Source organism: Manis javanica, chromosome 7, assembly GCF_040802235.1.
Source record: "Manis javanica isolate MJ-LG chromosome 7, MJ_LKY, whole genome shotgun sequence".
Classification (NCBI taxonomy): domain Eukaryota; kingdom Metazoa; phylum Chordata; class Mammalia; order Pholidota; family Manidae; genus Manis; species Manis javanica.
This window is the reverse complement of record NC_133162.1, coordinates 130,474,647-130,497,262: the sequence shown is the minus strand read 5'-3', so window position 1 is coordinate 130,497,262 and position 22,616 is coordinate 130,474,647. Positions and strand designations below refer to the sequence as shown.

Sequence of the window (22,616 nt, the reverse complement as noted above, 5' to 3'; positions counted from 1 at the left end):
CTCTGGTACTTGGCATTTAACCACTATTGGACTAACTTTGCCCACCACTGAGTATGATTTTTTAGTTTGAAAGGGAGTGTCTCTATGGGTCAATGACCCTGTCTTATTCAACATTCCTTCTGCCTAACACACTGCCTGACACATAGGAGGTACTTTGCCCCATGATATAGTGAATAGATCTGCTTGGATTGTGCTGGAACCCATATTTTGAGACCAGAGGTAATACTTCTTTATAATATTCAAAGACTAAATTGAAAAAAGAAGAAACAAAAAGCCAAGTATTACAGTTAATAATCTGAAGCTGTGTAGTTCCCCTGGGCACTGTTATTCTTGGCATGCCAAAAAGGTGACTCAAGGTTAAACCAGAATCTTTTACTTCAGAAATGGTAACTCCCCTCTCAGTGTCAGTAGAATTTTGTTGGTAGTTTTATTTTAAAAGGCCATGATAACACCTAACTGGGCAAGGAGCCAGTGAAAGCCCCCAAACTAGATCTGTCTGTGACCTTCTATACTAAGTGAATTTTTTCCCCTCTAGTTACCATCGCGGGGGATCTATGTAGGTGTTCAGATTCAAAGTAGGGAACTCTAGAATTTGTACTCTTTTTTTTCTTTTGAGGAATATGAGATCACTATGCATATAAAACACACCCCAGTGTTAAACAGTAAAGTGAACCCTGCCTAGTAGCAGTCTAGATAATGAAATGGAAAGTTTGTGTCAGAGATGCTGAGAATCTTCCATTTTGCCCTGTTCCTATAACACCCACGTTGTAATCTAGAAATTGTGGGGAGTTCCCTGCAGGCTGCCTGCACTGAGTGGGTCATGACATGTATCATGGTTGAAAGAGCACTGAGTAGGTGCTTGCTTAGTTATCAGTCCAGGAGGGATTCTGTAAGTATAAAAACTCAAATTAGATTTAATATTGCAATGTTTTTGTCATTTGGAGTGCTTCTTTTACTCTTTTTAAATTAAAAAAAAATTTTAATTTTATTTGTTTTTTATTATCAAATGTACATCACAGTCTTTTACTCTTTATTTAGACTTTACTGGAAATTTTCTCATTAGCCAGGAATGTTTTTAGTTGTGACCCTCCTCCAACCTCTGAAGTATTGGAATTTTTACTTAATGCATGAAAAAAGGCTCAATGGTTGTTAAAATTTTGAGAGCTCTTTGAGCAGTGATTGTTTAAATGCTTTTAATTGAATGAAATATACTAAATTACACAGATCTGTACTTTGTAAAAACAAGCACTGAGATTCATATATTGCAGTTTAATGCCCCCTTAATACTGAACAGTATTATTTAAGTTGATAAGGTAATGTTAATAGGAATATTTAAGCAGGTAACCTTAAGGATAGCCAAAAGGCCCATAACACAGAAATTTTATCTTCTTCAGAGATGAAATGCATAAATGTACATTGAAAACCTTTTATTATAACATGTCAGTTCACACATTTGGACCAATACTAACTTCAAGATTCTTTTTTGCACCTCACATAATATGTTTCAGTTGACCCATTTATCAACTTTGTGAGCAGCTTAAGTAAATTTGGTTCATCTGCATATTTATATACTTCAAATAGACCAATGTAAACAGTTTCTTATCTGCCATATGTTGAAATGTTTTAGCAAAGTAAAGACATAACTGCTTAGTCAACAAAGATGGCATTAAATTGCACTGTTTTGGAAAAAAAAGTCAGTGAACTAGATGCCTGTTAATCTGGTTCTTTAAATATCATAAACAAAAGTATCAGAATGTGTTTCCAAGGACAAAGGCGGAGTTTTCCAGGCTTTGATTGGTCGCTGCCTTGTCCTGTCGCACAGCCATCCTTAATTGGCTTTGGGGAGACTGGAATCACAGAAGCAGAGCGACATTTATTACTTTCCCCGTTTCTTTGCCCTGAGCCCTGAGATTCTCAAGGAGTAACTGTAAAAGATTTCTTTCATTTTGTCCCTGGTCTACGCGAGGGGATCGTTCTCAGGAGGGCAGACATGAGTCTGAGCGTGAGGAGAGTCACTCTGCCTGCAATCACACCAATAGTTCTACAGAAAAGGGTATGTGACTTTTTTTTGCCCTTTTCTTTTCTTTTTTTGCTGATTTTTTTTTCTCCCTGTTAGTATGCATCTCTTAGTATGTTGGAAACTTCAGTTATACATCCTGAGAGAGACTGTAATTCATTGAGGCTGTAAATAATTAAAGGATATATATCACTGAAATTAGTGTAGGGGAAAAAAATGCTCTTCTGTAACTTTGCTGTAGTAAAAAAGCTCCACAGTAAAAGCAGTTTGCTCTTGACTTCAGGGCTTTGTGACTTGGAAACTATATTAAAGTTCGTCTCTTGTTTTTCCCCCTCTGTAACTTCAGGTCTCTCTGCCTTGAGTGCAATAGGAAATCTGCTAGCGGTTATGTTTTATATTTGCTTGTTAAAAAGCAGTTTCTTTGTTTTATTATAATTCATAATGCATCCATCCTCATTGTTGAATGGACTATATAACTGTTTTACTGTTTAAAACATATGGCACCGGTTTATATCCTCTGGTTTCTACCCATTTCTATTGAGTTTCTGCCTATTTGCTTAAGAAAAACTTTCCATTAAAATCCCTTGTGAAAGGGCTTTCTGTTAATTATTAATGCAGTCAGTCCTGTGTATTAAAATCTCTATTTTTATCTATCAGTTTTTTGTAAAGTTTATTTCCATGTCTTACTTGCAGCATCATATTTTATAAGGTAATAAATACAGCATGTAATGTAACATTTAAGTAAAATCGAGTATACTAAACTTTTCTTATAAATATACCAAGTAAGAACAATGCATAAAAATCCTTAAAGAATCACATTTGTTGTGTAGAAAAAGAAAGCACTGAAATACATTTGTGGCAGTCTACTTTCTGAATGGTTTTGGTGATATTAGAGACTGTGTTTGTTTCCATACCTGACTTTTAATAGTTAACTGTTAGTTAACTATTAGTGTATTCCTTAAGTCAAAGGTCATGGTTTAATTTGTTTGAAAATGACAAATCTAACAATTAGGGTCTTTTTAAAAAAAGAAGCATCTCTTGTTTGTTGTTTTTAATTATTAGGTTTTCAGTTTATTTCTTATCTAGTCAACCGTTTATTCACTAGGGACGTTTTCCTTGGCAGTGGGATAATATATGGTCATTTTGCCAACATTTGTTCATTATCTTTCTCGATACCTTTCCTCATCTTAAGCAAATTTAATTAAAGATATTTTGCTTTAAGCTTGAGTCTTTATTTTGATTTAGATTTAGCATTAATGACAGTGTAGATCCCCTGACTCATTGAGAGTGTAAAAAGGAGTATTAACATATACCAAATCTATGTTCTTATGTTTGAGTTCTTTGTGCAGTTAATGTTGCCGTGTAGATTGACCAAACAGCTTGCATCGTGTGGTCTTTCTGGACGTGGCGGTGTGGTAGAAAGCCTCTCACCTGGCTTTCTTCTGACATTTTAATCCCCAAGGGACTCCATTGTCTGTAAGATTCTTCTAAAAATGTTTTCTAACTGTGTGACTTTTGTTAAGTCACTTAGACTCTCAGAATCATTACTTCCTTACCTGTAATACAATAGTTGACAGATTGTCATTAAATGCTCTCTTCAGTCTTATTTGGGTCTATAATTCTGTGAATCAAGGACTATATTTTGTATTTTCATAGTTGTAATACAATATTTAAATCAATTTTCATTTTCTGAGAGTTTAAAGCATTAGAAAAGATGCTGTTGTTTTCAGGATTTTGAGCAGTTAGTTTAGGGGAAATTGGTATGAGTAAAACTTGGCTAGAAAATAACTTCCAGCACTGACAGGTAAGTAGCAAAACAAGATTCTTTGGGGAAGCTGTGATTATAGCTAATGTTAGGCCTGAGCAGCTGATGGACAGAGCATTGCAGTTTCTCTTGGCCTTTTATAATAACTTTCTTGTCAGGTATCTAGGACAAAAATTACTAAGTTAAAATTCCCTAAGTCCGGAAGTCTGTGTTGTTCCTTTCCAGTGACTATACATAGCAAGCATTCATATAATTTACCACATCATCATTTGCTGAGAGTTTACACTGTTTCTTTCTTCTGACATTTTAATCCCCAAGGGACTCCATTGTCTGTAAGATTCTTCTAAAAATCTTAATATCTCTTATTTTAGAAATTGAGTATTTTTCTGACTCAGAAAACATCCATCTGCTCTGGTCGCACCATGACTTTTTCCAAGATAGGAAATTATTCCACACTTGTAATTAACTTGCCATTTTCTATATACACCATAATTTAAGATGACTTTACAAAGTGTAAGCATTGTGCAGAGTATTTGAGGGTAGCTTCTCATTTTCCCAAGAAGTCAGGTGCTTTTTCTGCAGGTTTGCCATGAAGTTTGCTCATCCTAAATGAGTAGCTCTTGCGAAATAATTTGCCAGTTGGAATCCTAGTCATTTGAAAGGCTAAGGGCATCTCTGGCGCTAGGGAATAATTTTCTTATCAGCTAGTGCATCTTATATAAAAGGCCGTAAGAGTCTCCTGAGAGTGGTTAGACCCTGAACTTGAAACATAGCCCTTAACAAGGCAGGAGTGATTTTTTCAGAATTGTAGAATTTTGTAACTTCAGTCTTCGAGGAACAGTATTTTGGTAGACTCTCCATCCAGTAGATTGGAAAAAAATTTTGGACTTCTAATTCTATTAGGGTCTGATTTCCTTGATTCTAGTTAATCAACATGATAGTGAAGAAAGTTTTATTATGTCTCTCAGAAATCATCACACCTTCATCAGATTTTCCGAGTGAGTCCTTTACCTCATAGCATTTTTCTCAGCTAACTGTTAGGTCATGCCTTTTTTTCCCCCCCAGATGAGAAGACTGAGTCTCTTGGGTGTTGAGTGACTTATGCAAGGCCACCCAGAAGGTCAATGGCAAAGCTAGAAATAGAATCTAGGTCTTGTGATTTCCAGTGTGTTTCTCCTAGATATGTGTTACCTCCTGAAATTAATGTTAATGAACTTGCCTTATGGTGTGTGTGATTGCCATTCAGCATTTAGTCTAGAATTAGTTTAGGCAAATCTTTTCATCTTTCTCTGTGCTTTCACCAACTCCCATGTGTTCTAGTGAGAAACATTTTCTTCAGAAAGCACTTATGAGAAACAAAATGAATGTGAGTATGTGTGTTTGGGTATGTGTGTATCGGTGTGTGTGTGAGAGAGAGAGAGAGGGAGAGAGATTGAGGGAGAGATTGAGATTGAGAGGCAGAGAGAATGAGATGGAAAGACAATTTATACCCAGGGCTCTACACTGGTACATTACTTCAGGAAGCTGTTTTAAGGTCCCAGGGAGTTAACAAAAGACTAAAGCACTGTAAGGTTTACGTTAAGTGCAATATAAAATTCATATTCTGTTTCTACAAATGCTGCAAGGTCAGAAGGCCAGATGTCCATGTTCTGATTCTGTGGGCAGAAATATTTCATGTCTGTCTGATTAATATTGTTTTGCAAATTATGTTTACATGCGTTCTGCCTTCTTTATCCATATTGCAATTACAAGAAGTGTTCATGAGCACACACGGTCCTGAAGCAGCTTCTGAAATCTCAGAGACAAAAGGGATACTTTTTTAGAACCTATTCTTCCTAAGAGTCAAATACTTTTGAAAATCCGAAATTTGTGAGTATAATATGGAGCATTGCCATTTCTCCAAAGACACAAGTCCTCATCTATATACAAGAGAATACTTTGTGTTATATTCATTTGTTTCCTCATGCACTGGGAATAATTTCTATGCTTTCTTAAAAACAGTTTTATAAGAAATGAAAGAATACAGACTGTCATATCACTATTTTGCCCAGAAACTCTTAAATACTTACAAACTCAGTCCAGATGTATGTAGCATTCACTGTGCTTCAGGGCCTGGAAGCACCGTGTTTTGCCCAGCTTCTTATGAAGCCTCCACTCCAGGACATTGCTTTTCTCATTGTTCTCCAAATACCCTCTGACATTTGTGCCCCTTCACCTCTGCCCCAGCCTTGCAGGCCATGGCCTGTAGACAACCCCAGGATCCCATGTGCTTTCCCAAAGACTGTCTGTTGTCTGTGTCCCAGCTCAAACTTGGTACCATCCTGAAGCCTAGAGATGCTTTCTCATCGCAGTTATCTTGATGGTGTCTGGATTCAGCATAAGTGGACACGCCTTTGTTAACTCATGTTCCAGTTTAGTATTACTGCCATAGGTTTGCAAAACAATTTTATTATTACCTTTTATGATATTTAAGGTCTTATTAGCTACTCATAGGTGTGTATATTATGCCTTCTGGCTTTTCAAATTTTCCCTTTAGTCTTCTTTGTGTATCTTGTGTATTTTTTATGTGTCTCATACTATGTGGTTTTCAAAACTTGTTTTTCATTTTTACTTAGAACTAGATTTTAAAATTTTAAGGGAAAGACTCTTTAAATAAAGTGCTTTGTCATTTATAGGCTGAATTTAGTTTCACACAACAAGAAAACTCAGAGTGTATTAAACACGGAAGAGATTTATTTTTCTTTCACTTTACAAGAAGAATCCGTCCAAAGCTAATGTAGCAGCCCCACGATGTCCTCAGGCAATCAAGCTCCTTCTTGTTTGCTATTGTATATTCCTTAGTGTGGGTCTCTTTTCCTTTTATGGAAAGATAAATGCAAATCTCCAGTCATCTCATGCACATTCCTGGCATACGAAGTGGGAAGGACCTGGGACATGCTGCCTAGCTCTGTCAGACCTTAACATGTCACCTTAGAATAACCAGGAGCTTCTGTTTACATTGCATTGGACGGCATTGTGTCATGTGATCAACCTTGGCTGTGAGGGAAGCTGGGAAACGGAGGCCCTGAGTTCCACCCTTTTTATCAGAATCAGGATTCCTTAGGGAGAAGGGAAGGGAAGTCCTTGGTGAGCCACTAGCCATCTCCACCACAACATATTAGGCATGCAGGAAATACTTGTCCCTCGGATTTTTACTATTGTCATGCCACGTACAAAATATGGTTATGCTTTTTGAACACCTGTGTTCTTTTACTTGATGGGGATAGTAGAAAGAGCGGTAAGGGGGAAGGGAACCCATTTCCTGAGTACGGAGGGTGATGGGCGTCCGCAGGTGGTGACCTGAGCTGAGATGCTAGCCTTGGCTGGGAGGCGGTAGGGGTGGCATCTCTTACTGCTCTTTGCTTGGAGTTTGCATTCTTGCTACACCTTGATATTTCTCTTGCCTTTTTGACTTTTACGCAGGGTAGCTTAGTGGCATATTCATCCAGGAAGGGCGCCACACAGATAAGTGGATTTTGTATTTTCACAAAACGTTTCCTTCCCAGGGAAGTGAGTGTTTGGGGGGTGTGAGGTACCAGAGATGCATGTGTGCTGTAGAGGCAGAAAGCCTGGAGTTTTAGCTCAGCTCTGTCACCAGCCAGTGGTGTGACTCTGGGTGCCTTCTTTTCAACCTTTCTGAGAATCAGTTTCTCTGTCTTGGGGATAATATGCTTCCTCACAGAACAGTTATGAGAATTAAATATTGACACATAATAGAAGCTCAACAAATGTGAATTCCTTTTTCCCCCCTCATCTGTGAAATGGCATGTTTTACTAATTTCAAAAGCAGTTTAAAATCTCCCTCTTCCTGTGAATTTAAATTTTTTTGTGCTCTCTCCAATTAAGGTAATTATCCAAAAATTTCCTTGTAGCAAATGAGTCAGACAAAAGTAGTTGTCCTTGATCTAATGTAGCCAAGGAGAAAAAGACAATATGCCTTTCAACTGCTTGTTCCATCTGCTTCCTTTCTGTAATTTTAGGTGGACTCTGAATTAGAAAAAATTAATCCAGGTATTATATGCTGATAAATACATTTATATTTAAATCTGGGAACACAGATTTAAATGTAATACAATAGGTTAGGTTAGATTATTTCCCCTTTGAGTCTCCCAGGGAGCATCAGGCATGGGTTTCTAGGTTGTGCATGTGCAAGGTAGCATTGTGCCTCATGTTGTGATACTGTTTTAGTAGAGAAAGGCGGCGTTACTGGAACGTTAGCTATGTGACGGCAGGAGCTGTGTCACTTTTGATCATCAGTGGGTTCGAGTGTCCAGCACAGGGAAGGTGCAAAATTGGTATGTAATTACTATTAGTTGAATAAACACAAGTTTTGGAAAAACAGAATTGGGTTCTCCATTGGATGCTGACCTATTTCTGGCATTTCCTTCTCTACATCCATCTCTCTGTTGCATTCACTTTGTTTTCCCAGGTTGCATACCTTGTGGTGGAAGCCGTGTGCTCAGGGCCCCCCTGTGCTGGTCTGCCTGTCTGTCCCTTACCTTTATCCAGGGCAGCTTGCTGCTCTGGGCAGTTTGTTATACTTACTGCCCTCCCCACACACCAGGAAAAACAAAAGTAGCTGTAATGTGTTCAGCACTGAGTTCACATCCTCTTCAGTCCTTGTAAGAACACTACAGGGTTGGTGGACAAACCCAGTTTTGGATGAAGAAAGTGAGGCTAGAGAAAACACCCCGCTAATCAGTGGCGGAGCTGGGACTGAGCTCCAGGCCTGCTCCGCCAGCCCAGGCGGCCACCTCAGGGAGCCGCACAGGCACATGCATGCTGCCGAGCCGCCCTCCACCCCAGGTGCGATGCTCTCTCCTCCCGCCTGCAGTCCACTCATTGGGCAGATCTCACCTCCCTACCAGTCTTTCTCTTGCCTCGTTATTTTTTTTTTGCAGTGCACTCAATCGTGCCTCAAAGACAGTGACTAAACTCTATGTTAGAGTTTCATACAAAGAGTTCAGTGGGAATGCAGGTGTCTCTTGGGGCTTACTCATAAAATGCTCTATTTGCTTTCAAAACTTTATAGCAGTAAGCACTAATATTAACCGAGCACTATCAGTTTGCCAGCATTTTGCCCATTTTACAGTGTCAGGAATCTGAGACACATAACTGATAAGCTGGTGGTTTAGGATCTGACCCAGAGCATCGCCATGAGTACTGGGCTGAAGCTCCATGAGAACCCGACCAAGCCTCTTACTAACTTTGTAAACCACAATGCCTGGTCCACGTTTGGCAAACGAAAGCAGATTAAAAATAGCCAGGCTGATTAACAGTCTCAGACTCTTGCTTGAGGACAGTCTTAAGGCTGGTTCTCCTGGCCATGCCCCAGCACCCTGAGCCAAATTAGAAAATAAGAATCTCTGGCAGAAAAAAAGCAAAACTTCCGGTGATTTCATATATTAAACCTTCTGAAAGATTAAAGATTTTCTACCCCTATAGAATATTAAAAATGCTTGCTCTTGAGACAGTTCCAAAAAAAGGAATGAAAATATCATTTTGGCCAAAACAGCATTGTCAGAAAGAGATAATAGTCTCCTTTTCAGCCATACATATTTGGACCATGTACATTCAGTTGTGTTTACGAAAAATATCAGGGATATTATTTTGTAGTGTCAGAAGTCAGGTTTGTTTGGATAATTCTGTCAAAATTTCAAGAAAAAATTTGACATCACCATTCTAAATTCCAGGGAGGACCTCCAGTTTGAGTTTCTGGAAAAATCCTTGCTGAGGTGAATAAACACACACACATACACATGCACACACACAAAATACCCTTCTTATTGAAGTTAAAGATGTAGACGTGATTTATCTAAAAAATTCAACTAGTTAATATTTAAAAATAAATTTAAACTTGTTAAAAGCTTGTAATTATGATAAGTAGGACCTCCTTTGGGTGAGCAAAGTTAAAGCTGAGCTGTAATTTTCAAAACATTGTTATTTCGTTTCTTCTCCATTTGCATTCTCTGAGCAATAGAGACTCCCTCTGCTGGCTCTTTCCATATATGCAGTTTTTCTGGGAAGATTCGCTGAGAAAAGTGAAATAGGAAGAACAACCTATTGTGACATTCAAAAAGCTAGGTGCTGCGGGACACGTACGCCCTTTTTATGTCCCGGTTTTTAGTTACCTAATACTGACTAAGTAAGATGTCGTGTAGAAGCAGCAGCTTCAAGTGGCAGGAAAGTTGGATCGGCAAAAGAACAGAATCAGGAGCCCAGCGGCAGAGTTCCCTGGCCGGCGCTGCCGGGGACGGCGGGGATCCCTGGGCAAGTCAGACCCTCCTCGGCCTCAGCTTCTTTATTTATATAGAATGAGAGGACTTTAGTAAATGATCTCCAACAGCCCTCTGACCTTTAGTATTTTAGATTCGAACAGTATTGATTCCATTTCTTTTATAGGAACATGCTGTATACATGTTTTGCACTGATATAAAACAGATATTTAGAAAAATGAAAGGTGAAATTATAAAAATAGATATAAATCAGTTGTGCCTAGCTATCACAGCATGGGAAAGCTAGGTCTCTTAAGTGATTATTTTGTATGCTATTATAAGTTTATAAAATAATACCTCCCCAAATGTCCCAGAAAGACTGAACATAGCATATTCCATTCACTCTAGGGCACCTTACATTATAAAAGGCCTCACTACTTTATGTGTTTCCAATTAAACTACAACATACCTTTGATGATAAGTTACCTCTAAGTTTCAGAGAAGTTAAATGTAAGAAAACTGTGCTGTTCAAATTCAGTGCAACAAGGTAGTTCCTAAAAGTGCGGCGATCAATGCCAGGGAGCTCAAGTATCGCAATTAAATGTCTGATTTGTCCTGGCTCTACTAATTATGCTTTTCTCTCTTTTCAAAACACTTCTTCCTCCGTCCCTCCCCAACTTGTCCTTACCTCTCACTGTGTGAAACAGTTTTTATTTTTTCGCTTAGACTTGCCTTAAGGTTATTCTGGGAATAAATGATTGCTTAAAGACTGAAATGAGATACTGGAATAAAATCGTGTCCAACCTAAGCATGACCAGTGGTTTTCTGCTTTAAATATGAATAAGGATTAGCACTTGTGAAGGGCTTTTTTTTTTTTTTTTTTTTTACTTCAAAGATGAATTAGCACTGGCATCTTCACAGGAATTACACGAGTGTTAAAAACACTAAGGCTACAGAGAACCACCCCTTTGATGAAGTCCCTGGAAACATTAGCGTGGGAATGGTGGTTTGGCCCTCTTCATTATTCGTCAAACAACATGTGTATATACATATGTATACGTGTGTATGGGTGTGTGCGCGTGGTTTGGGATATTTTTAGACTTAGCTTTTCATGCTTGCCTTCTTTTATAATGAAATTGGAGCTGTTTCTGTCTTCTGCCTTTTTTTTCTACCACATTAACAGCACCCCGCAAGGCCTTCTGGTTTCTGCCTTTGTAAACTTGAACCCGTACGGGAGTGAGCGTCTGTCTTGCTGTCCTAGAGGGAGAAGGGAGGCCCAAGCAAGGAGAGCCTGGGGCTCTCGGCCTCCGAAGGAGCATGGAAAGGGCGAAGAACAGAGTAAGGGGACAAAGCAGAGTACGGGGGCTTCCAAGAGGCTCTCCGGCCCCCGTTTGCCTGCAGACTGGCTCTCTTCTCTTGGTTGGAAGCCTAGACTCGTCACTGCCACTGATCCCAGCTGTCAGGTGTGGCAGTGCTGAATCCCCTGGCATGCCAAGTCGGGGCATCTCCAGGACTGAGACCGCACAGGGCCCCTTTGGCCTGATGTAGGTGGGAAACAAATAAATACCTCCTAAATAAGTCCATCCTTGCATTTCTGATTCATATACAGAACTCCTGGGCGGTATATATGGGTCCCTAATAGCTCCAGTCCTTGAACTGTGAAATTAGTCTTCTCTTTAGCCAGGCATTCCCTATAAGTTTCTTGCTGAAATGTAATAACGTACAGTGTTTACAGGCAGGTGAGGTGTGGGGATAATCCGTCTCGTGACCTTGAGGACGGTGAATAAACAGCAGGAGCGCGGGTCAGCAGTGACTTGGGGGAACTGCCTCACCGAGCCCTGAGTTTTGAATGTGAGGGAGAAAAAAAGATAAACCTCAGTTTGTTTAATAAGCCCTTGTAGGGTAGATTTTCTGTTACTTGTAGCTGAACCTGTCCCTAAATAATTAGGTCATCATGTGGTTATTCATCATTATTCCCTTATCATTTTGTACTCATGTTCTTGTAAAACCATTGTTTTTTAACTTAATCCTTATTTCCAGATACTGAAAATTTGTGTGTGTATCGTCATTTGTGTGTCTGAGATGATAACTTGCCGTGGCGGGCCCCCCACGGGTCTGCCCAGGCGGAGCCCCGTGTCCAGAGTCGCGGGGCGAAGGCGCTCCTCCCCCAGCCTTCTGCCCGCTCCTCCTCCCGTCTTCCTCAAGGCTTGGTCCCTGTGTCTTTCTGTTCTAGGCATATTTTTTGCTTCGTCAGGCCTCAGTATCTTTGCTCATATGTGTCCCACCCAGATGTCCTTTTACTTAATTTTTTTAAATTCTCACAGAGTCCCAGACTTGGAAGGGGCCAGAAAAGTCACCTTATCCAGTTCACAGATTCACATTATTCAGTTCACAGAGTTTGTGAAAACTTAACTATGGTTTAAACCTCTTTGGTCCCATGTGTATTTTTTTCTCCCCTGGAGGCTTTCAAATCCTATGAGGTTTCGGTGCTACTGTTTCTGGGATCCCGGATATTGTCTCCGGCAGGCCTATCCTTGGTGCTGTCATTCATCACCAACAGAGTATGTCTGATTATCTACCATGTGCCAGGCACGGTGCTGACGGCTGGGGGATACGTCGGAAAGCACACACTGACATCATCTCTGGTTCTGAGTCGTGGGGGCTGAGAGGCAGTAGTTACATCCACACATGCACATGAGCAGCAAAGGGCCTGAGTTCAAACTGGGAGGGTCATTGGAAGCCACTGCACAGACGTAATAGAAGTTTATAGAAGGTGGGAGACTGTGTTTTAGTCAGTATATGTGAAGGCCTTGTGTCAGGAAGGTGCATGGCTGTTTCAAGAAGCTGAGAAAAAAGTAAGGTTAGATTTAGAGAATAAGGAAGGGATTTTGGGGAATAAAGTTGAAATGGGCCACCGGGCTATGGAATGGACCTGATCATGTCAATCACTTCCTATGGTTCTGATATTGGTGACAATCATCTATTTAGAGTTAATATCTTTTAACTACTTGAACATGCACTGTGCATGCCCAGGTAAATCTCCTTTTCAGTGGAGAGAATATAAGACTCTCTAGTACCTGATTTCTCTAAACTGTGTAATATTTGCTCTTGATCAATATTTGACAGCTAGCAAAATAATACAGGATGGCAATAAGGAAGAGGCTTTTCTTGAGCTGTTAGTGTCTTTTGGAATAGCCTTTGTTTTTAAACTATATCATTTTGTTAGAGATTTGGAATAAATAATGATATTTTCCATTCCCTTCAAGGGAACACATTGAGTTGCTTAATTCAAAATATCTAAGAATGCCTCCTCTTATCTTAGGACACTGCATTCCTTATTTAAAAGAATGTGAAAATCCAGGGCTACTATGACCTTGATATAAAAAATATTTCCCATGGTTTAGGTACATTGCCTATCTGTTAAAAATATTCGAGAAAAAATATGAAACATTAGAAGATGCCTTTATAACCCAACTGTACTTGGATGATAAGCTTTTAAAAAGCTTTACTTTGGGACCTAGTTGAGATTGCCTTTCTATGGACCTTGTTCCTTATTTTATATTAATCCTATATAAACAACATATATATTGAATAGACATAATAAATTTATTTTTCTGATTATAAGTCATAACTTTTCATCAGAGGAAGACTTTGTTGTTTGAATATGGTGTTTAAGTTATTTTAAATAAAAATTAAGAACTAATATTTGATTAAATACTAAATGTGATATTAAAATGTAGTTAAAAGTTAAATTTAAATTTTCCTAAACAGTAACTTTGACACAGAAGATAACCATGCTGGAACAATCTTTTTCCTTCTCTTTCACTCTTTCTTCCTTCCTTTTAAAAAGTTTTCTCTCACTTTATCCTATGGATTCTTGCTTATGTACTTATTTTTAACTTGTGCTATATTTTTTTTACTTGCTGAACGATTATCCCTCTTTCTTCTTCCCTCATCTGAAGAAAAAAGGGATAAATGGGGAAAAGCTATCGAGGAGCTAATTCCTCACAAGGGGTCCAGTGCCCCTTTCTGCCCAGGAGTCTTGCTCCAGGGACCTAGCTGTACTGTGCTGGCACATTCCTGGGGTCCGCAGGGAGGAGAGAGACTGCCTGCTTAGCCCCTGACCCGTGCTATTCAAGGCTTTCCACATATTCTGTTCTGAGATTCAGAATTTCTGGTGATTATAGCAGATGTATACTATGTGTGTTTTGGCGGTGAGGTGAGACATAGTAAATTGACTTCCAAATTCGATCTCTGTTTATTTTTTCAGAAATGATCTCTGGCTTATATTTTAAATATTTTGTCTCTAGGCTTTAGGGGCCTCAAGCTTTTTTTCAGAAAAGTTCACCATTTCTTGCTCTCTGTATATTTAAGCATTGTGTGCCTACTGCTTTAAACTGGGTGTTGTTAATTTTTTAATCTCTTGCCTCCACTTACTTTTTATGGGCAGTCTAGGGGACCTGAGCAGAAGGTACATAAGCTGTCTTGGTAAGGATGTCAGCCGAAAGAGGGATCTGCTCCACCACGTTCCAGCACATTCCCTGCAGGGGCGACTGTATCCGTGGATTACGTTTTCATTGCCAGATGCCAGATGCTCCCAGAACAGTGTTTGAAGTTATAAACCATTCCAAAGGCCAAGGTTGCTCTGATTGTTGGGATTAAAGTGACACAGAAGGGCGTCCTAAACACAGCCTGTGTTTCCACCGTCGGCTGTCCTTCGGCGTGCACTGTTTATGCTGGTGGGATGTCTGTGCATGTCTGTCCTGCTAGTCAAGTGTCTATTCACTGGTGAAAGAAGTTCTTGTCCTTCTTTAGGGTCCAGGCAGGATTTATCCCTGTAGGCATACAATTTCAAATTATCTTGTAGATCAATTGATATGAAATATATTCTTCTTACCCTATTTTTTATTTTTTTAAAGAAAGCTGGGAATTCAGACTACAGAACTGGAAATGTATAATACTCTTTTAGTAAATAGCATGATTATATGATTTTTAAATCTCTTTTTTACCTCTCAGTGTGTGGAGGGAACAGGATACCACTCTTTTGCCTTAAAGATTCTGAAGAACAGCTCTGCTATTTGATTTTTACAAGATCATAAAAGTTTTTAACTTAATTTTAATCCACGCTAGTCATGTAGCTTTTCTGATACCTTGACTTTTTTTCTTAAATAGGTTTATTGTAGTAATATTTTTGCCAAGAGGCATATTCAACTCTGCTAGAGAGTTAAGGCTTAGATTATCTTTCCCTTTTTCATGTATTTTAAGGAGAAGTAAATAGAAATAAAATGAAATTTTTAAACACACACACCCCATGGGTAGTACAAGGAATTTTTCACAGTTGCTGAATAGATCTGAGAGATGACAAGGATTTACTGCTGTGGAATATCAACCAAAATATCATTTTATCACTCATAGAAGAATGTGTTTTTTGGACAAATGTCAGCATTAAGTAGGGTTTAAAAAAATAAGTGTTTCAAATGGAGCTCAAACAAAAGTATTAAGTTTTTCTTCCAGCAAGTGTTATGTTATTTACTTAAAAAAATGAGGACATGCATCATTCCAGAAGCTTAAGTTGGCCTATAGCCCTTCTGACCGTGTGTGTCTTGATTCTGGGTAACATTTCTTTCAAATTTGCAGCAACATAGTCTGAGGACAATAATGGCATTTCCTCATTGGGGAGATGCCTTTTTCATTCCCTGCAGCTTTACCTCTTGCTCTGGGCTTTTCCTCTTCTTAAATTTGGCTTAGGCCTCCGAATGACTCCAGTTTTTCATTGCTTAGTTATAAAGGATAGAGCAGGAAACCTAAGAGACATGCTTCTTTATCTCGGGCGATGGGAGTTTACTGTAAGAAACCATAGGGCAGTTGGGAAGCTCACGGACCCTATCCTGCGGCCACCAGGTCATTCCCAATTCCCTGTTTCCTGCCACGGAAGGAGGGAAATGAAATAGTGGTTATCATTGCCGTCCATGGAGGAGCAGCCCCAGGGTGGGATCCTTCTGTCCTCACAGGAGTGACACTGCTTTTGGCAGGAGCATCCCCTGGTGTTTGATGCAGTCAGTGTGAACCACAGCGGTGTGGATAAACGGTGGACGGCATCGCTTAGATCTCGCCAGCCCTCTAGCATAGGCACAAATACTGAAGGCGCGCACTTGAGAACAAGAACCTATCTGGATGGAATCATGCAAACAGTGCGCATTCCAAACAGATCTTAGATCTTAGTTAACTGTATGTATTAACCAAAATACTACTACTACTACTACTACTAATAATAATAACAACAACAACAACAACAATAATAATAATATAATAAAGTTGAAGTGAAAGCTCAGACAACTGCATCAGACTGATCTGGGTAGTGTATATTCATGATGTTTTTCATATTTATAGCCACCTCAGTGACTGTGAAACTCAGAACTGCCTGCTAATATTGAGTCAATTCTTACCTAGGATTTTTTGTAAGAAAACTTCTATATCTGGAGATCATTAAGAATAATTTTAATTAATCATATACTTTGTGAAAGAAAGTAATTTTAAAGTTTATAAATATGTATTTGGTACTAACAATGTACAACACACTTTGACAGGCTTTGCAGAGGTACAAAGCTCATTTGTTCCAAAGTTCTTTATTGTCATACTCTGCCTTGGGGTAGGTCCCTGGGATATGATGTCAAATGGTGAAAAAATAGATATTTTCCCTAAAGGAGCTTAGTAGTACAGTTGAGAAGACATTCAAATAGATATTGCAAAATACGAGCATGAAAGAGCCATGGGCAATCAAGGAAGACTTTCTAGAGGAGGTGACCTGGAGACTGGGTCCAACTGCGGAGTAGGAATTTGCCAAAGAGTTTGGGCTTTAGTCCATGGGGCCCCACTGCCCTGGTTCTTTTTATGCTTCACTTTATCTTTCACATTTTCTTGCCCCTAACTCACCATTAAATATTAGAATTTCTTAGCGTTCGATTCTCCTTTACCTTGTTCATCCTTTTCCCCCTTGTCAGATATATGCCCTTCCATGCATTTGTTTACTACCAAAAGCTCAATGATTCTTAAGTCAATTCTCAACTTCGGATCTTTTCATCCCTCTTACCACCATCACATGTACCACTTCAGTTCCCTCGGGACCATGTTCCCTGCTCGCTGTTCCTCCCATCCCTGATTCCTCTCAGTCCTCGGAATCTGACAGGTTCCTTCTTGCCCCAGGGACCTTGCACAGCTGCTGTTCCCTTAGCCTGAAATGTGTTTGCTCCCTCACCAAGCTACTGCTCACCCCTCCTTCAGGTCTTGGCTTAAATATCATTATCTCATGGATATCTTTTGGGCCTCTCCTACACCCATTTTAAGATTTAGTAACAAGCTGCATTTTCCCACAGTCTTTTTTGTGTGTATGAAAACAACAGCTCCACCCTACATCTTTCCAGGAGGAAAGAGGGCCAGTCTGACTCTGTCTGGGTCTGACTGGGGCATGTGCCCATCTCTGGAAAAGAATCACTGTTGCCAAGGGGATTCTGGGTGCCGAGGATCAATCTGGGTAACATCTTCTCACTGTAACAGAGGGGCAGTAGTGCACTGGCAAACTGGCTCTAAAAAGAATGTCTTTTTTTAATGGCCTTATTTGTAATTTGTAGTGTTTGCCAGTTTCTTTGGTGTACACACTCCCACCATGCCTCATTTCAGGATGTCTGACTTGCAACTCCTGAATAATTAATGGTCAGCTCTTGCAAGGGGACAGGGGGTCCCAGCCTCTCCAGCACACCATGGCCGAGCTGAAAGTGAGCTGCCAAAATCACAAAGACTGGAGGAGAGGGAGGGAGAGAGGGGGGGTCTAGGAAGCGATGACAGTGCTGTTTGAAGAAGAGGTTGGTGCCTGGCAGCCAGTCCAGTCCAACGAGTCAGTTTATACTGGATCATGTAACATAGACTCTGATGTCATGACTTACTTTCCTTGAGAGTTTTTCAAAGTTCTTACATAGTTTGCTTAAGTAACATTTTTAACTACCATATAATATTCCATTCTGTGAAAGTACTGTAGTTTACCATTTATTTTATTGTTGGTTATTTAGGTTGATACACAATGCTGTCCTGGGTATGTCTATGCCTAAAGTCATTTTCCACAGTTAGGACAGACCTATTGAAATTATTTGCCTAAGTGAAATTACTAAATCAAAGGAATGGATCTTTTAATGTTTTTGATTAATACTTTCCAATATGTGTACAAGTAATTTCACCAATTTATAGCATTCCTATTATTGTAAGAGAACAACTATTTCACTGCACTGTCACTAAATGTAATTTAAAATAATTGATAGGACAGAATTGATGCATTGTTTAATTTGTATTTGTTTGAATTACTAAAAATGTTGAATGCCTTTATTTTTGTAACAGGTGTATTTCTAATATTGAACTGTCATGTCATTTCCCACATGTGTGTGTATGTGTGTGTTGATCTTACTATGCTATTGTCATAGGTATTTATCTTCTTATAATTTTATTAATATGCAACTTAACTGTAATCAGTAGTGGAAATTCTAGGACACAGCACAACTTGGTAAATGTTAGGGAAGTGTAGAAAATGAGTCCCTCTTAATTCTGTGTAATTTAGGGTGGCCTTAGCTTCTGTAATAGATAAATACAAATTCATAGGGAATTAACACAATAAAAGTTTATTTCTTGCTCATGTCAAAGCTCTACATGGGAGTTCCTAGTCGGGCACCTTCCGTCTGGTCATTCAGGGGTAAAGGCTCCTTCTAAGGCTTTCCTCCCCTTTCAGTCTGGGAAGTCATTTCCGTTTAGTGTGGTGGTGGCATAGAGAGTGGAGGATGATGTGGGGGAGATTTTTATGGGCTAACATGGAAGTTATACATTGCGTATGCTTACATTCCATTGACTAAAACTCAATCCTACGGACAAACTAATTGCAAAGGAGAAAAGAAAAAGAATTTGGTGACCGTCTAGCCAGTCTCTGCCTAAATTTCTAAAACTTGAAATAGAGAAATCTTTTCACAAAGTCTGTTTACTGCTTTTTACTACTTGTGTATATCTAGGAATAAATCATCCATGTTCCTTGGATTATTGACAGGATTTAAATACAGAATGGGAATTTAAAATATTGATAAGAGACACATAGCTTTTTAATAGATTAAAGTGGTGGGCAAGTGACATTGAATGGTCATTGAATGGCCTGTAGACATTGAAGAGAGTGGAAACTATTGGACAAAGTGACTTTGATACTTGTTATGACAAGTATTAGGAAGGACTCAGTATAAGAAAATTACATGTATAAGAAGTTGAGTAAGGAATTTGTAATCATCTCAACCAATAACTTTGATGACTTACTAGAATTATATTTTTAATAGAACATTTTAGCTCACTTTCTTATTTCTACCTACACAGGTAATTAAAGTGTACAGTGAAGATGAGACCAGCAGAGCTTTAGAGGTGCCCAGTGACATAACTGCCCGGGATGTTTGCCAGCTGTTGATCCTGAAGAATCACTACATTGATGACCACAGCTGGACCCTTTTTGAGCACCTGCCTCACGTAGGTCTAGGTAAGGATACAGACGCACAGTCACATCATTGCTTCCTTACCCCTTATGGTTCCAGTCGTGTGGCAAATGATTCTATTCTTCAGATATAGATAAACTGAAGAGAATTATGAATGGTCCTTTTCTGTACCCTCTTTACTTATGATGTTGGTTGTTGACAAAGAAGGTAGCACAAAATGGAAGTAAGGATAGAAATATTACACATTTGCCACCCTTCTCTATTTAAATAATGATCTATGGGAATTTGGGAGCTAAAACATAGAGTTCAAATTGATGAAAAGATAAATTTCATAATAATCTTTAGTGGCACCATAAGAAGTTTGTAAGATATGCTATTATGTGGACTATTTTTAAATCGATTTTACTGCAGACATGGGAAGTATTCACAATGGTGGTTCTCTTTATCTATGTGACACCCTGCATTTTTCATAGAGAAATAAATAACTCCTTTACATTTTTAAGTCTTAAAGAGTAACCTTTTAAAAAATTTAAATCAGAAAAGCATCTCTGTATTTCAAGATGTAGATTTTTTTTCCACCAAATCTTTTAAGAGGTTAAAAAGAATTTTCATTCTTCTGCTAGAGTAAGACAGTATTTGGCAATAATTTCATTTTGTCCTTTCTTAGTTTTACAGATACTGGTGTTAAAAAATATGTTCCCATAATACGTAGATGCCAGAGGAAGGGGTTTGTTACAGCGATGTCATTCGATTCCTTGAATTCTCTGTTAGTTTCCTGTGGCTGCGATAACAAATCACCACAAACTTGGTGGCTTAAAACAAACAATATTTATTCTTTCACAGATCTGGAGGCTGGAAGTCTGAAATTAGTAAAACTGGGTTGAAAACAAGGAATCAGCAGGGATGTGCTTCCACCAGAGGCTCTGGACTAGAATCTGCTCCTTGCCACTCCTAGCTTCTGGTGACAGCTGGCATTCCTGGGCTGATGGTGCACGACACTAATCTGTACCTCTGAGGCCATACTGTGTCCACCCCTTCTGTCTGTGTCAAGTCTCCCTCTGCCTCTGTGTTACAGGAATAGTAGCATCTAGGGTTTACCCAGGATAGCCTTCTTATTTCAAGATCTGTAAATCAAACATACCTTCAAAGCCCTTTTGTATGTTGGCATGTAAGGTAACTTTCACGGGTTCTAGGAATTAAGGTGTGGCTGTCTTTTGGGAGCTGTGATTAGCCTACCACAGACTCCTTTACATTACATGTAAAATAACTGAGTAATCATCAAAATTGTTTAAAAAAAATTTTGTCAGTGACAGCTCAGTTAGTTCCTTCACTTTGTTTAAAGAATTGATAATTTTATACCTAGTCATGAGAGTCATTCACTTTCTTACACTGTTAGCTACCAGTATACAAAATATGCATAGAGGGCTTACCCTGCAGAAATATATATCAAAGTGAGGTCCGTTTTAGGTGACAGGCTTGCTTTTGTCTTATGAAATGGGATAAAGGTGATCTTGTTGGAAAAGGCATATCTCTAGGAGGATCTGTTTTAAAAGATTCTGGAAAGTGGTTCATTTAAAATTCCCTGCAGAGTGGAGTCTGTGGAAAACAGGTTTGTGTAGTCTGACAGTCTCCAGAGGGATTCTGAGCCTCGGTCCACCCTCCCCAGCTGATAGTTGATGAGCTATAGTAGGTCAGCTGATCTTGACAACTGAACGTACACCTGCCAGGAAAACCCGAATTCTGAAGGTAAGCTGTACTGGCCCCTGCAATTTGTTGTGTCTCCGTCTTAGGGCAGCAAAAGCTGAACATATATTTTCTTCATTGACATCTGTGACTAATTTAACTTTTATTCCTGATTATTATTTTCCCAGAAGTATGCTGTTAACTCTCCAAATATATCTGCCATATTATAAAATACTTGGTTTGCTTAGGCTTACAGGAATATAGCTTTTAATTCGCATAATACACAATTACAGTGTTTTATACTCTTAAATTTTTCTTTTGGAAAGAGTTTAAAACCATTTCCTTGGGTATAGTCACTACAATTTATCCATAGCAAATAGCTTGAAGTAATAAAAATCTACTCTATAAATCAAGCAACAGTTTTCACTGAAAACACTGTAAGTTACATTAAGAAATAAAGTACACAAATATTTTAAACATAGGGGCTTAAAATGGAACACAGAATTAATTTGAGCTACCTACTACATTTAAACTTTTAGCATCAAATATAAATAGAAGTATGTATCTCCATTACTGTGTTTTCTGGAAACGGCTAAAATAAAATCAAAGATGTGAGAATATTGTCTCCTGGCTTCATCAACCATGGATTAGACTGAAGCTTATGAGAAAGAAATTTACTTCCAAAACTTTTTTGTATTTTTTTCTTTCTTTTTGTTTTCTCTCAGGTTATAGCTTTGAGTGGTAGAAAGATGTCAGACACTGGTGCTACCCAAATACGCAGGTGTTTTATGATTTATCAGCCTCCACGTCTTTTTTATTTATATGCTGCTTTCTTTCTGTAAGCATAACTGAAACCTAGATCATAATAGCTAATGAATATCCAGCAAAGCTCTTGAGGAGCAGATTTTTTTCTTGTTTTTTTTCCTTCCCTTTCATTTATCTAAAAATATCCACAAGAAAATAGCCGCAATTGAGGTGCTGTGGTCTTCCTTAGCATCAAACATAAAACCGGCATGTTTTTGAACTTTATTTTTGTGTGTGTAGCTTCTCAGTACTCTTGCAATATCTACTCAGATAGCGGTATTAACATATTTTCCATTTGCATATTAAAACAAATGAAAAGAACTAGAGTGGGTTTCTTCCCCTTCGTTACTATATGCAGCGGCGATGCCCTTGGTCAGTTGAATGAATCACTGACATCCTCAACTGTAAATCTGCTGTGGGAGCTGTTGAAATAAAAAAACCAAAGATGAATCATTTGCCAAACTTTGGTGACCAGCTAGCGGGCTCTGCATATTGTTCTGGAGACATTCTTGACCTCTCTTGGGTCAAAGTAACGAGTTTGCAGTGAATAGAATTCCAAAGATAAGAGGTGGTATCAGCTATTTTTA

The 22,616-nt window shown here is 38.9% G+C and overlaps 1 protein-coding gene across 4 annotated transcripts in view; it reads left to right on the top strand.

Annotated features, from left to right (window-relative positions):
* Positions 1-22,616, top strand: part of GRB14 (growth factor receptor bound protein 14) — a 105,876-nt gene that overhangs the window by 46,136 nt on the left and 37,124 nt on the right. For 3 of the 4 annotated variants that reach the window (XM_036996113.2, XM_036996112.2, XM_036996111.2), the window contains exon 3: positions 19,430-19,586. In XM_036996113.2, coding sequence (XP_036852008.2) covers positions 19,430-19,586 — 157 coding nt within the window. Of the gene's footprint in view, positions 1-1,817; positions 2,054-19,429; positions 19,587-22,616 lie in introns of those variants that run through there. The other variant, XM_017655313.3, reaches the window with a different exon arrangement.